General features: G+C 45.0%; 1 protein-coding gene across 6 annotated transcripts in view; it reads right to left on the reverse strand.

The window, feature by feature from the left end:
- AKAP8 (A-kinase anchoring protein 8) overlaps positions 1-15,650 on the reverse strand; it is a 1,455,819-nt gene that overhangs the window by 849,562 nt on the left and 590,607 nt on the right. For 4 of the 6 annotated variants that reach the window (XM_069603890.1, XM_069603889.1, XM_069603887.1 and 1 more), the window contains one exon: positions 7,746-7,783. The exons of the other annotated variants lie outside the window; for them this stretch is intronic. In XM_069603890.1, the coding sequence (XP_069459991.1) occupies positions 7,746-7,783 (38 nt within the window). The remainder of the gene's footprint in view (positions 1-7,745; positions 7,784-15,650) is intronic. 6 annotated transcript variants of the gene reach the window in all.

A 15,650-nucleotide genomic window follows, 5' to 3' on the forward strand; every position in this document is an offset into this window, starting at 1 on the left:
GACGGCAAAAACAACAGTATCTGCAAGTGAAAAACTGCGGGCCATATTGTAACTGGAAATGGGTTTCGCTCGAAAGTAATTGCCACACTGCAGGTTTTAGATGGGAACCTTTCACTGCTATGTGACATCAGAACTATTAAGTTATTTAAATAATACGATTCACTTGGTAAGAAGCTCATGCATGACCGTTTCTAAAGCAGGCTGAACAAATTGTCTAATAGTAACGTGGCGTGGCTTCTGCTGTTGAAGTTCATGAAATCTAAAATAATTATCTCACCCGTCACAATTTAGATTAGATAGATCTAGTGACTAACTCATGTTTGGGGCATATCGCTATCAACCACTGAGACATATAGTTATAAGGGGAACAGCTATCTGACATAGCAAATATAGAAGGTGGCCCTTGTATAGATACCGAGTAGTGTCCTCGGGCTTCATAAATGTCATTCACAATCTGTGCCATTCCACCTGTTCATTGAGTCCTTTCTCAACTGAATTACAGAGAAAAATTAAACGTTGTTCTTTTTTGAAAATTCTTTTCTTATTTGATGTTGTATTGTTACCCTTACCTACTTGTAGCAAGACACTCCATGTCAAAGATTCAGGTACGTGGTCCATGGCCAAAAAGTGACCGACAAGTGGGGTTGCAACGTTCCTATTCCTGATACAGCTTTTATGTTCAGTGATTCTTACTTTTATTTTCCTTTCCGTCATGCCGACATATTTTTTGGCAAGGGCACCAGATCGCATATATTACCATCTGTGAATTGCAATTGGTGAATTGACTTTGCTGCCAAGGTTTTTCAAGCCCCAGGTCTACTTGCGTAGTGCGCTTGGTGTTCGGGCAACAACTGAAGTGTCCACAGGGTACATGTCCAGTGGGTTTAGGTAACCCGCAAGACTCAGAGTCATCTGCGGCAGGTGTATGTATATGTCGTTCCTCGTAGCCATTGTCTTTAATATTTTGGCTTCTTTTGAATGCTCACAATGGTCTTGGAATAGGGCATTCACTTGATTGGAAAGCGTGTTGAAAGTGCTAACAAACACTATTTGGTCTTTGTCTTTAGATTTAGTTCGATATTCAAGAAGAGCTTCCCTGTTGTTTTTAGCTCATTTGTGAGCTCTTTTTATGATTTTTGGAGGGTAGCCTCTTGACAGTAACTTAGATCTTAAATAAGCCGCTTCTACTTCAAAGGTAGTTGTGTTTGAACTATTTCTCTTAAGACGGAGAAATTGACCCACTGGTAAATTATTTCTAGTATGGCTCGGATGGCAACTATTCAACTGTAATAAAGAATTGCGATCCGTAGGCTTGTGATACGGTTTGACTTTAAGTGTGTTAGTAGTGTCATCAGACCATATTGTCAGGTCCAGAAAATTGATTTCAACAGTGCTCGTGGTAGCTGTGAACTTGAGGAATTGGTTTTGCTCGTTAAGCCATGCTCGAAAATCTTCGAAGGATGTCATGTCACCATCCCAAATCATTAGAATGTCATATATAAAACGCCTCCAAATCTGAAGGTGACTTAGAAATGGGTTCGTGGGATTATAGATAAGGCTCTTTTCGAAGAATTCTACAAACAAATTAGCTGCAGATGGAGCTACTGATGACCCCATGGCCGTGCCGTGTATTTGTTGATACAATTGTTGATTAAAACTGAAAAAGTTTTCTTTAAGGGATATAGTCGCACACCACAGTATGAAACTATTGGGACAGTCCCCTTCAGTTCTCTTAGTCAGCAGTACTTCTTCTAGAACTTCTAAAGTGATGTCCTGAGGGATACAAGTATACAAAGATACTATATCAAGACTAAGATTTATCGTTTGTTATCAAGTGGGTAGTCTTCAATTAAGGTAATGACCTCCGTGGTGTCCTGCAGGTAGGAGTACATCTCCAAAACATATGGTTTCAAATACTTTTCTGCGAACTTTGAAAGTGGTTCTAGTAGTGAACCTGTCCCAGACACAATTGGGCGGCCTGGCGGGTTTGTTACTGATTTATGGATCTTAGGAAGGATATAGAACTTGGGTATCGATGGTTTATTGGTATTCAAGTATTCATATTCCTGCCGACAGATCCAGCCTCTCTCGAGGGCTTTCCTGGTTTTCTCTTCAATCATGATTTTAAGGCGAGGAGTTGGATCTGTACAGATCTGCTTATAAAATGATGTATCTGCTAACTGTCTAGTGCACTCATTGATGTAAAAGTCACGGTCCAGTAGCACGATCGCTCCTCCTTTGTCTGCTTTCCTTATTATTATCTTATCGTTACTTTTCAATTGATGCAGAGCTACACGTTCGTCTCGGGTCGCGTTTTGAAAAAAATGGTTGTTGGTGTTTTTCTTTTCAAGCTGTTTCAAATCGTGTAAGACCAAACACTGCTTCACCAAACCCTACGGTATGCTCATGACGTCACCATAATAAACACCGCCTTCGAGGACTGCAACTTCTCAAGGCTTTCGTCAGCAATTTTGCAAAAAAGTTGAGACCCGTCAAAAGGCATGTTAAGAAGTCTGGACTGCACATCTGGCGCAAATCCAGACTTCCTCAACCACGCAAATCTGCGTGATACGGTGCTTGTTGCCATGGCTCTGCTGATGCGGTCAGCAGAATCCAGACCCGACTGAAGAGACTTGCACATGGCTTCTTTGTCTCACAATAGCCAAGCACCTGTCTTTTTCCTCTCCCTTGGGAATGTGCTCTGCCCCCATGGAAATACAGTGCCATAAAGTGAATGAGAATTTTGCTAGGGCACATGTAGAGTTAGCCGATTTAAGAGCCATGCTCCCTGCGGAAAATACTTTCCTTGCCCATGCATGTACTCTCTTGTCATCCCTATCTGGAGGGATAGTTGGATAAGCTGCCTGCTTTGAAGTTGCGGTAACTGCATGTGTCTGTCAGTGTTGAAAACAAGGTACTTGGCACAGTTGGCTGGTGTATGAAGCCCTCAAAGTTCATATCAGAGAGCCAGGTCTGGATATCAGGGTGTTCAGTTCTGTTGGTCAGCAGTAGGAATTCAGTCTTGGAGAGGTTGAGCTTTAAGTAAGCACTGGATATCCAGGACTGGATCAATGTGAGGCAGGCCATGAGCCTGTGGATGGCTACGATGGAAGATATCTTGAGGTAGCTCTGTGTGTCATCTGCGTTTTGGTGGATGTGGATGTTGTGTAGAGCGAGTAGGGTCCCAAGCAGTTCCATGCAAAGATTAAAAATCACAGAGGACAGGATGGATCTTTGCAGGACATCCTCAGGTGAAGGATAAAGTTGGCGATATACAAACTGTTGGTGATTAGCAAGGTAGGATTTGAACCAGCTGAGGACAATCTCGCTGATGCCCATGCAGCGATGTAGATTTTCAATGAATGGCCGGTGGCCTACTGTGTCAAATGGTGCTGAGAGGTCACAGAGCACTAGGAGGCAAGGATGGCCATCAGCAAAGATTTTAAGGGCATTTTCTATCACCTTGATGGTAGCAGTTTCTGTGCTGCATTTGGGTTGGAAGCCAGATTGGTAGGACTGAAGGTGGTTATTGGCTTCACATTAACACTGAAGCACATAACCTCCATTAGCCCAACATTAAAGGAAGCAGAAAGGGAGGTCTACAGAAAACCACCCTTGAAGCAACCTGAGGCCAAATCCATAGCTTTGGGAGCCTGTAAATCCTCATGCATTACCCAATTTCCAGAGCTTAACTCCTTAAGGCCCTCCAAGCCTAGCCTGAGACACTAAGGTTGCAAAGTCTGTGCCTTACGGCTGAGGGGTTAGGAGGGATTACGTAACGTCAGTGAAAGCAACAGAATTAGGCCTCAAGGGACCTTCGGCCAGAGCCCCTGAATTAGGCCTGTGCAGCAACTCTGAGAAACCTTGGTAGAGGATGGTGGAAACAACCCATTCCCAAGATGGAGACACTGGGGGAATAAATCATCCCTCGTTGAGGAGCTTTGTTTGTACTCGCCTTTATGCTCATGAATGTTCCAAAAGCTGCCATAGGTGAGTCGACTCCCCCCCTAACCCCCATGATGACGACCTGCCAAAGGTAGACAAATGAGACAGCACAACATGCACATGGGGAACAAATGGTCCGGCCCAACACGTTAGACAGAGAATGTGGCCTTGAGGGCAAAAAATCTCTTGCAGGACACACCTCTTGAATCTCAGTATCAAGGGCATAAAAAGTGAGGCGTTAAAGTAAAGTGCAATTGGGGAACAAAGGTGTGCCCAGCTGCCGTATGAATAGAAAGATTGGTAGTTGGGCCAGCGATAATGCTCATGGGAGGTGCCACACAGGGTCTGGTTGCATATTATTTTTTAATTACATTATTCTGCATCATGCTATGGTCCCTTGAAGCATGGAGGGAAAGGGACGGAGCATAAGAGTACAAATGTTAGTCACCATAGCGAACAAGTAACTCTTGGTCCATGTCCCTTTCCTCCATTTTTATGGAATGCCTCATGAATAGGAACAGCGAAGTAGCTATTTGCCAAGCAGCAGAATGTAACAAATTGCAGGAATAAACCATAGAACAGGTTATCATGCCATGTTCTTTCTGGAGAGGTGCTCCTGCTACCTTTCTTGAAAAATAAAGCTGAAGGCTGCAGACATGAGTCCGGTCTGAACTGGTGTTTGAAAAGGGCATTGAAGTGCACAGAACAGACCGGTTTCACCAAGGGCTGCAAGAAATGTTTTCATATGCTTATTGAATGAGGATAGGTTGTAATTCCTGAGAGAAACCAAAGGGTGGCTCACATGCTAATCCCCGAGGATCTCTCTCTCAGGAGGCCATTGCTCAGACATCGCCTTTGGATCCAGACCCTGGATGTGCACCAGTGCGGGAGGATCACCTGGGTTGAGGGTACTTTGGTGAGTGGGGGTGAGCCAGCCAATGACGAGACGTGGGATCTCCCCCTTTCCCGTGCACATACCAATACTATTTTATAGGATCCTCCAAAGTTCCAACCCCGCCCCCCCACTTTTCTACACAAACACTGGGCCGAGGAAGAGGCGGACACTTGCATATGCCATTGGACATGTCCCTTTAATAAGGTAAGGCGAAGTCAGACACTGCATTGTGTTTCAAGGACATCAGCGTCCCTCCCGGGTATACGGCAGAGTTGGGGAGGCGAGGTCAAGTCTGTGGTATTAACCTTAACTCGTGAATCAAAGCTTCAGAGAACAGAAAGGCATGCACACAACTGGTGGGTTAGCGAAAGACATGAAAGGCCGGTTTGTGTCAAGGACAGATGGAAGTTGCAACAGTGTATTTCCAAATTGAAGGATGCGCATGTGCTGATAAAACAGGAAAGAAAGCAAACATGTAGTGAAGTATAAAGTCTGCAGTAACTGTGAAGCCGGTGATACAGAGTAGTGGAGCAGTCCGGTGAAAGGAAACAACCCACTCGAAAGTCTCTGCGAAATGCTTTGATGTTAAAGTGATGAAGTGAATTAATTCTTAAATACGCAAAGGTTAAGATTAACCCCGAAAAAAATGGGAAGTTGAAAGGTGATCGATTTAAGAGCTGATTGTGTTATGGAATTAGAGACCAGCAGAAACTGGGGCAAATGTGATAAGGAAGAGCTGAAGTGAAAGTCGAAGTCGTCCTGATGAGGTCTATGGAAAAAGCCTAGTACATTTGAAAGTCTTCGACAACAGTGAAAGGTATGAGCCCAACTGAGGGAGACCAACGAGATATTTAGAGGAAGTGAACCCCAAACGAATGTGAATAAAGCCTGGGGAAGGGAACCCCAGCAGGTGCTGTGATTGCAAGCTCCAAGCCCGGCTGAGGGAGATCTATGTTGACTCAGGTACTTTTGTTGAGAGGTCCGAGCCCGACTGAGGGAGATCTATGTGAACTTTTGTTAAACTGTGAAGGAGCTTTGGTGAACGTGGAAGGCCAAGCGAGCCTCGACTCACGTTTTGAACTGCCTTTTAGATAACCTGAGCCACTGTGTGTCATCGGGGGCCGCCTTACTCTGTGCTGTCCAACGTGGGAAGGAGCGCTGACTCAGTCATTTTGATCCTTTACGTTATAACACTGACTTCTCTTTACATACATTTTGTATAAAAGAAGGCAGGCATTAGGTTTTTGTAGTATAGGCCATTTTGATTTGACAGACTGACTAGGACTGTGTTTTCTTTCTTATTTGATGGTAGAAACTACTCCCATTGTAGTTATAGAGCAAAGTAGGAGTTTTTCCAAACCTCAAGAGTATAATAAAGTTTTGGAAACTCGTACCTCGTTACTTGTGATACCATGTCTCCCTTACATTCCTCATAAAAACTAAAGGTAGATTGTTTCACGTCTTGACACCATTACTATGTCCTTTTGACAAACTCATGGGAGGTAAGAACAAAAAGATGTGGCAGCTTAAAAGATCTGTGGGACTAAAGGTGTCATACTCTCAATAATAGTGGATTTATATGATGTCCCTGAACAGCTTAATTGGCAGCAGATGCAATAGACATAACACAGGAGAAAAGCAGTTAAACTTTCTATACCCCAGTTTCAGCCTACCCACCGAGTTTTGAATGTGTTGTAATCTGGACAGATTTCTTGCAAAGGCCAAGATATGGGATCTTTCCGTAATCCGAGCGTGAGATCAGAAAAGCGTTCATAGTAGTGATATTGTGACTACTGCTTTCCCTCTCTCTGGTTTTAAGGAATAGCACATTTAACAGTAATGCATGAATTTGCTTAATGTTCAGCTCAGACAGGGATGCACACCAAGAAAATGGTTTACATGGAGAAGAGATTTTCTGCTGCTCACCACAGATGAGTTATCAGCTTTATTCATAGTGTTTCACCAGGACAAAATACTTCTGAATCATACAAAACATCCTCATCATATTTCCTTATTCTTTGCCTTCCCGCTTAGTAGTTGCTAAACCTGCCAACGGGCAACAGGGTATTATTTGGATTGATGTGTTCACATTAAGAAAACTAAAAATACACTATAAGAGGGAGAGGTGGTGAATGGAGCACTTAAAGGGAATCTCATGGCAGGCAATTTCATGGTAAACTGAATATCAGACAAAATATGAACAAAAGAAGCCAAACAACTTATAGACTATCATTAATGGTGTTTGCATGATAAAGCAAGTACAGAAACATCTCAACTGAGAACTACATCTATATTATTCTATAAAGCAAGGGTATCATAAAAATCAGGGAGGAAAACTAAATATGAATGATCTCAATATGTATAGCAACTTGGAAAAAAGGACGCTATCACAGCACTGATAGAATGTAAAAAAGCAAACTTATAGAGAGTATAAAGAGGCACTAGGGTGTAACAGCAGTAAATCACAACAAAAGAAAATAGTGTTGAAAGAACGAAGGGCTTGCAGAACACGCTAGGGGCACTTGGATGCAATAGTAATCGTTTAAAGATGGGGGAAACCAGTAAATGTCATAATATATAACTGAACACACTTTCTGCCCTACTTTATTTTAACTGTTGGTGATGCGCATATGGGTTAGACTTACTGGAATTGTTTGTCATTACATAATCCCTTTACAACCATCCTGGTGGTGTCTAGGTCCTTAGCGCATGTCTCAATGTCTTATCAATCTTATCATCGAACATGGTGGATACTATCTGCAGAAAAAAGCAGCTTTGGATGTTATGTATAGTTTAAGAAACACAATGCAATGGGTCCGCATCCATTGCAATGCACAATCAAATGAAAGGCAGTCTAAGAGTGAAATATTAGTGATGCAATGTGGGCAGTTTGAAACCTACTTACAGCTTTAGCTCCTCCAGATTTTTCCTCTGCCCGATCATCTATAATAGAAATATAAAAATCACTTCCTGTACAGATTTTAGCTTCACAGCATGCAATCCACGTCCCATATGAGAATCAGACTATTTCACACAGCATGAAAAACATTGTAGTTATTTTCCATTATTATGTTAGGAGAGTATGTGTGATGAATATGTAGAAAAAATTAATTTAAGACCCTCGACTACCACACACATATATATATAGTAGTAGTGGAACTATTTTATTTTTAGGTTCTCATCCAAATATACAGAATTGTATCTATGGACTTGGCCAATTACTGATAGCAATATGGGATTCTAGTTATCTGATTTGGCAGTGTTACTAAGAGTAGATATTTTTTTCAAGATTTGCACTTAGCCTACTAAGTCAAATCCATAGATACCATATTTCTCTATCAATTCAGACCCCTACCACCATCCCATTGTATAGAGAGGACTCTGCAGCCAATCGGGTTGCACTGATAGGCCTCTCTCCCGCTATACAGGTCTCTCAAATTTAACAGGAGTTCTGTCTCCTAATTGCACTGCTTGATGTCTACATTGCACTGATAATCCTGTCTCCTAATTGCATTGTATGATGTTCAGGTTGCACTGATAGGCCTCCCTCCCACTATACAGGTCTCTCAAAATTAGCAGGGGTTCCGTCTCCCAATTGCATTATATGATGTTCAGGTTGCACTGATAGGCCTCTCTCCCACTATACAGGTCTCTCAAATTTAGCAGGAGTTCTGTCTCCTAATTGCACTGCTTGATGTCTACATTGCACTGATAAGCCTGTCTCCTAATTGCATTGATAGCAGGGCCGCCGTGCCCAAATTGCATTGTCTGTTCTCCAAACTGCTCTGATAGGCTTCTCTCCCACTATACAGGTGTCTCAAACTTAGCGGGGCCGCCGTGCCCAAATTGCATTTTCTGTTCTCCAAACTGCATTGATAGCAGGGCCGCAGGGCCCAATTGCATAATTTTTTTTCTCCAAACTGCTTTGACAGGCCTCCCTCCCACTATACAGGTGTCTCTAACCTAGCAGGGCCGCCGTGCCCAAATTGCATTGTCTACTCTCCAAACTGCATTGATAGGCCTCTCCCCCCACTATACAGTTGTCTCAAACTTAGCAGGGCCGCTGTGCCCAAATTGCACTGTCTGCTCTCCAAACTGCATTGATAGCAGGGCCGCCGTGCCCAAATTGCATTGTCTGTTCTCCAAACTGCATTGATAGGCCTCCCTCCCTACTATACAGTTGTCTCAAACTTAGCAGGGCCGCTGTGCCCAAATTGCACTGTCTGTTCCCCAAAATGCATTGATAGCAGGGCCGCCCGACCCAAACCCACAGCCCCAAAACATACATAGTTAGCTCACCACAGTGAGCCACGCGAAGGGAGACCGAGACTAAAGAAAGCCACTGTTAAAACCCAACTAGATAACTATACAACCCTTAACTCCACCTTATACCCCGACTGAAACAACAACAAGACTAAAACAACTCGGAATCATACAATGCCGCGCAAACGGCCCACCCAGAGGGAAAGAAGAGAAGAAAGAACAAACACCCCGAAACTTCAACCAAGAACAGCAACAACAGAACACACCCCCACAGACAGGTTCAGAGATCGGACCAACACTGAAAGAAGAGACAAATCCCTCTACCTAACTCCATACCTCGCCGAGACCTGCTCACCAGATCGAACCAACGCAACGCCAAAACCAACTACACTGAACAACCTACCAACATCACGAAGAAAGACGAACCCGACCAGATACAACAAGCACACAACTGAAGCTATAACACCATACATCACCAAAGCAAGAAGAACCCCCAACCCACAACCACGTCCCCTGGAAGACGAACCAGATGGAAACAAAAACCCTAGACTAAACCTAGAAGAACTACTCGAGGACGCCGACAACCTGAAACCTGCTCCTGAGCTAGATCAGAAAATGACCATAACAAAAAAAGGCAAACCAAGCTACACCTCTAAACTCCACTGCAATCTAATAAACGCAAGATCCATGTCAAAACATTCTGCAGAGATCTTCGACCTACTCGACGACAACGGCATCGACATCCTCTTCATCACAGAAACTTGGCTGGGCGACAACTACAAAATCACACTCCAAAGCTGCCTTCCAGCAAACTTTAAATGCCTTCAAATTAACAGGAAAAATAAAAAAGGAGGAGGCATCGCAATAGCCTTTAAAGAACAGCTGAAAATAAGAACAGACGAACCTCTCAACATCCCCAACTGCGAGTCCATGGTCATACACCTAACGGCTAGCCCAAAAACCAACATCACATTCATCCTGGTGTACAGACCCCCAACTTATGATGCATCCTTCGTCGACAACTTCATAGAAGCCATAACCAACATAGCAATCAACCACGAACACCTAATCATACTGGGGGACTTCAACATCTGGTTCGAAGACAGTCATGCCAACTCCCAAAACTCACTGATTGAACAACTCGCCACCATGAAACTACGACAACTAGTAAAAGGGGCAACTCATTCGGCAGGACACACCCTGGATGCAATATTCGCAGAGGAAAAACTCATCACCACGGCACCGCCAATACAAATACTGTGGAGCGACCATCTCATCATCCCATTCATAATCACTCTGCCTACTCAAGTCTACATCCAACCTCGCAAACTCACAGCCACCACAAAAAGAAACTGGAAAGACGTCAAAAAAGGCAACCTATTCGAACAACTGGAGTTAACCAAGCCCTTAACAACAGAACTAGACCTAGCTGACCTAGACGGGAAAGCTGAGATATTACACAAATGGATTGCAGATACAATGGACAAGATGGCCCCAGAAAAACCATTCACACCATCAAAAAAGAGAGCAATGGCAAAATGGTTTACCCCACTACTAAGCACCATGAAAAAAGAAAACAAAAAGATGGAAATGGAATGGAGGAAAGATTACAACCCAGACAACAAAACAATGTTCCAGAAGCAAATTCGCGCATACAAGAAGGAAATTCAAAAGGCAAAGAGAAGGCATTTTGATGACAGAATCACAAATGCCACCAACACACAAAAAGAAATGTTCCGTATCATTAAAGAAATGAGAAACCCACCAGGCTGTGACAACACCCCAACCCCCTCGGAGAAACTATGCAACAATCTTGCAGACCACTTCAAAAAGAAAATCAACGACATCCGACAAACCATCCAACAGAGACCAACTAGCAGCGACACACAACCAAACGAACCCAAATCAGAACCGCAGCACAAACTCAATAACTACCCCGAAATATCAGCAGAGGCATTCGCAATGCTGGTAAAACACAGCAAGAAAGCGGGTTCACCGATGGATCCCTGTCCCCCGGACATCTACAAATCAATCCTCGCACAAGGAACACCAGCAGAATACTTCAGAAACCTTCTAAATCTATCACTGGCAACAGGAACAGTACCAAGGATCTTCAAATCGGCTTTCATCAAACCACTTCTGAAAAACACAAGCGGGGACGTAGATGACCTCTCCAACTACAGACCAATCTCCAACATCCCCTACCCAGCCAAACTCCTCGAAACCTACGTATACAAACTAACCCAAGAATACGCTGAAGAACACCACCTGCTAGACCAAGCTCAAGTCGGCTTCAGACCCACAAGAGGTACAGAAACAGCACTACTATCCATCTGGGATGACCTATAAACAAACGCAGACTCCGACACAACATCTGCCCTTATCCTGCTCGACCTCTCTGCAGCCTTTGACACAGTTAGCCATGACATCCTAACCAAAAGACTAGCAGACATAGGCATAACAGACACAGCGCTACGCTGGACTAAATCATTCCTAGCAGACAGAACTGAAACCGTCTGGATCAAACCATTCAAATCTACCCCACGAGTCAACGACTGTGGAGTACCACAAGGATCCTCACTATCACCACTGTACTTCAACATCTATCAAACCCCAGTAATCAGAATCTTCAAGAAACACAACATCAAATGCTACAACTACGCAGACGACACTCAAATCATCTACAAGATCGAAGACACCCAAGCCGATCATTCAAACTTAACCGACTGTCTAAAAGAAGTCTTCAACTGGATGAATGCCAACAACCTGAAAATCAACCCAGGTAAAACCGAAATCATGATCATATCCAAAAACCAACAAAAGGAAACCGCCATCCCGTGGCCAACGGAAATGGGATCTGCACCATCACCATCTAAGGTAGTAAAAAATCTGGGAGTCCTGATGGACAACACCCTAACCTTAGAACCGCAAATAAACGCAACAGTCAAGAAATGCTTCTTCCTCCTCCACACGGCAAGAAAAATACTACCTTTCCTCTCCTTCACACACAAAACACTCACCATCGTCGGCCTCATCATGTCAAGCATCGACTATGCAAACAGCCTCTACCTCGGTATACCGGAATACCTACTGAAGAAGCTACAAAGGATCCAAAACACAGCAGCCAGACTACTCCTCAAACTATCCAGAAGAGACCACATCACCCCGGCCCTAAAAACACTACACTGGCTCCCAGTAAAACAGCGCATCATCTTCAAAACAATGTGCATAACGCACAGGGCAATCAGCGGACAAGGAGCAGAATTCCTACAAAAGAAAATAACAATCTACAAGCCAACGAGACCGCTCAGGTCAACCAATGAAATCCGACTGGAACAAAAACCTTACATCAAGAAGAAACTCGGAGGAACCGCTTTCTACCACCTAGCCGCGAAAACCTGGAACAGCATCCCAAAAATAATAAGGAACACCAAAGATCACCTCAAATTCAGAAAATTACTAAAAACCTGGCTCTTCAAAACCAGAGACTAAAACCGAAACAACAATAAGACAAATGACTCAACAAAAAGGACCTTGACACAGGGGTCCACCTGCGAGACCCAGGGAGACGGAGGCAACGACTCCAGCCAACCCTCACCATCCCCCATCACCCGTACAGCCACAACTAGGTACCACGAGCTGTGGAACGGACAAGACACAACTAATCACCACACAAACGGAAGTATGGACACTAGCAGCTGCGCTAGTCATGTGGGGGGGTGAGGAGCATGCAAAGTTATTAAGGGAGCGGGCGGAGGGGACAGCTAAATCCTCAAACGGCCTCGAATGGAGAACAAAAAAAAAAACGAGCACGTACCTCCTGAGGCACAGGGTGTACAAGCATCCCGTCGTGTAAGATTACACGAGCCCAACCGGCTCAATCCAGGATAGAGATGCCAACTAACCAATACCACTAACAACTTCCTTCTCTGCATACACCTCTCAAACTCCAAACCAAACACAACCACAAATCTCCAGCACAGCAAACCGCACGAACTTCACTACACTGCAACAACAAAACAAAAACACACATAGACTCGCACATCAGCACACGACGACTACCGGCCGCATACACCCCAGGCCCAGCCGACGGAACCACCGGGCTGAGGCTGCCAACAGCACATCACTGCAATCTTGCACTTTTCCAGCCTCCACCCACTAACCCACCCCTCCCTCCCTCTTTCAGAGCCGCCAGAGCGCCAGGGGACCACTCCGGTGGTGATAGTGCGCGGTACAAATGACATTTAACATTAACATTAACATTAACAAACATGGCTACTGGAGAAATCCCAGGAGTGATGTGAAGTACCTTAAAGCAGTGAAGTGTGGCAGTTGCAGAGTCCTCCTAAGAGTCCCTGTCATTGCCCTGATCTTGAAGTTGAAGTCCTAGAGTCAAAGGCTCAGAGTATGTTGGCATTCCATTATACTCTCCTCAAAACCTGTCCCTAATTCATACATGCAATCTGGGGAAGAATAAGTATCTCATAAACACGATAGATACTTCAATCTAAAGGTCACAGTAAGTAATCCTCGGTTTACACTAACTGCAGAGCCCTGTGGCGAATTGAGGGAACTTGTCACTTCTCCCAAGGGAAAAGGGAGCTCACCCCTGTGAGGTAGGGAGGTGAGGCGCACTGCAACACCCTCCACAGGGGTCGAGGCAAATGAGACCTCACCGGGAGAGAACTCCCGAAGCCAAGCCATGTTATGGTGTATACATAATCAACATTTCCAATTATCAAGGCTTGATTAAGCAACAACAGAAAATATGCTATACACAAGAAAAAAGAGCAGCTGGGTCTTTAAGTGAAAAGCCTAGAACCACTGAGATCTGAGATGAGTGGATTTTAACAAAGGAGAGGAGAGAGAGAGAGGATCGCATTATGAAGCCAATGGTAACGTAACGCTATCTGGAGGCGGGGCCGTGGACGAGCGCAGAGCCTGTGAAATCCAAAGTTGCTGGAAGCCAGCAACCGAGAAGCAAGCTGCATGGAGACTGAAAGATATGAGATTCAGAGCCGGAGTTGGGGTGGTGGCATGACCACAGTGGTGGGCAGGTTGTCCGGGTAACAACACCAAGACCGTTGAGGGGAGACTGCAACAGCTAATGCAGTTACGCACTGAAGAATATCAAAGTTGGGAGATAAGACGAGCCACATCAGGCAAAGACGCCAACAAGGAGACAAAGTAGAGAGAACACCCGGAGAGTCCCGAACCGTAAGCAACCCCAAGACGTTCAAACCTGAACGAGAAGGTAACACGGAACCTGGGAGGAATGGGAGCCGAGGCGAGAATTATTGTAAGAACGTTGAAACACGTCCCAGTAGAAAGGAGAAAAGTGAGAAAGTAAATTTGACATAGTTGAACTGCCTGTGTGAAGGAAAGAATTATAAGAGTTTGAAATACACGTCAAAGTGAGAAAGGAACAAGTTACTTACCTGTAACTGTTGTTCTCCAGCATGGGTCTGGCATGGATTCACATGCTCATGAATATTCCCCGCCGTCAGGCCGGGAATCCTCGGTATAGAAAAAAAATCAGTATCAGTTTCGTTTCTGATCTGTCTTTCTTAGTAGTAACCAATCACTGGTCTCTGGGTCATACTGCCCCCAGCCAATGACTGCCCTCTCCCTAAGCCCCGCCTCTGGCAGCCATCCTCAGATTTGGTAGCACGTGAAGTGGCAGTATGACCAAGTGAAGAGCCGCAGAGGGGTAGGCGGGAGGGTTCGCATGTGAATCCATGCCAGACCCATGCTGGAGAACAACAGTTACAGGTAAGTAACTTGTTCCTTCTCCAGCATGGGGTTTGGCATGGATTCACATGCTCATGAATAAGAGAATACATAGCAGTACACACATGCACAACCACGGGAGGTGGCAACAGGCTCAACATTAAGCAATACAACAACTCAACATTAAGCATCTCTTACCTCCTCACCAGGCTCACCTTAAGCGAACAGGTTGCGCAGCACTGCTTGGCCGACCCTGGACTCCTCCCTGGAGTCCCGATAGACGGAGTAGAATCTTGTGAAGGTGTGCATCGACCTCCACGCCGCAGCCCTGCAGATGTCCAGCAGGGGCACACCAGACAGGAACGCTGTGGTAGCAGCGATCGCTCTGGTCGAATGGGCTCTCGGACGGCGACAGTGTATGATGCAGCCGGAGAGCCATCTGGAAATGGAAGTCTTCGAGAGAGCATTCCCTTGATTCACAGTCCCAAAGTTCACAAACAGCTGTGATGTCTTCTGAAAACTCTTTGTGCGGTCCACATAGAACTTCAGCGCTCTAGCTACGTCCAGCGAGTGCAGAGTCCTTTCAGCCGGCGACGAAGGAGACGGGAAGAAAACTGGCAACACCAAGGGTTCGTTGTGGTGTAAGTCCGACGGCACCTTGGGCATGAAGGAGGGGTGCGTCCTCAGCACCACCCTCCTGTCATGAAACGTCAAGTATGGCGGCTTGCAAGATAGGGCCTGGATCTCTCCCACTCGTCGTGCGGAGGTGATGGCCACAAGAAACTCGGTCTTCCATGACAGAAACTTCAACGGTGCC

This window comes from Ambystoma mexicanum, chromosome 3q, assembly GCF_040938575.1.
Source record: "Ambystoma mexicanum isolate Mex_15411 chromosome 3q, UKY_AmexF1_1, whole genome shotgun sequence".
NCBI lineage: Eukaryota > Metazoa > Chordata > Amphibia > Caudata > Ambystomatidae > Ambystoma > Ambystoma mexicanum.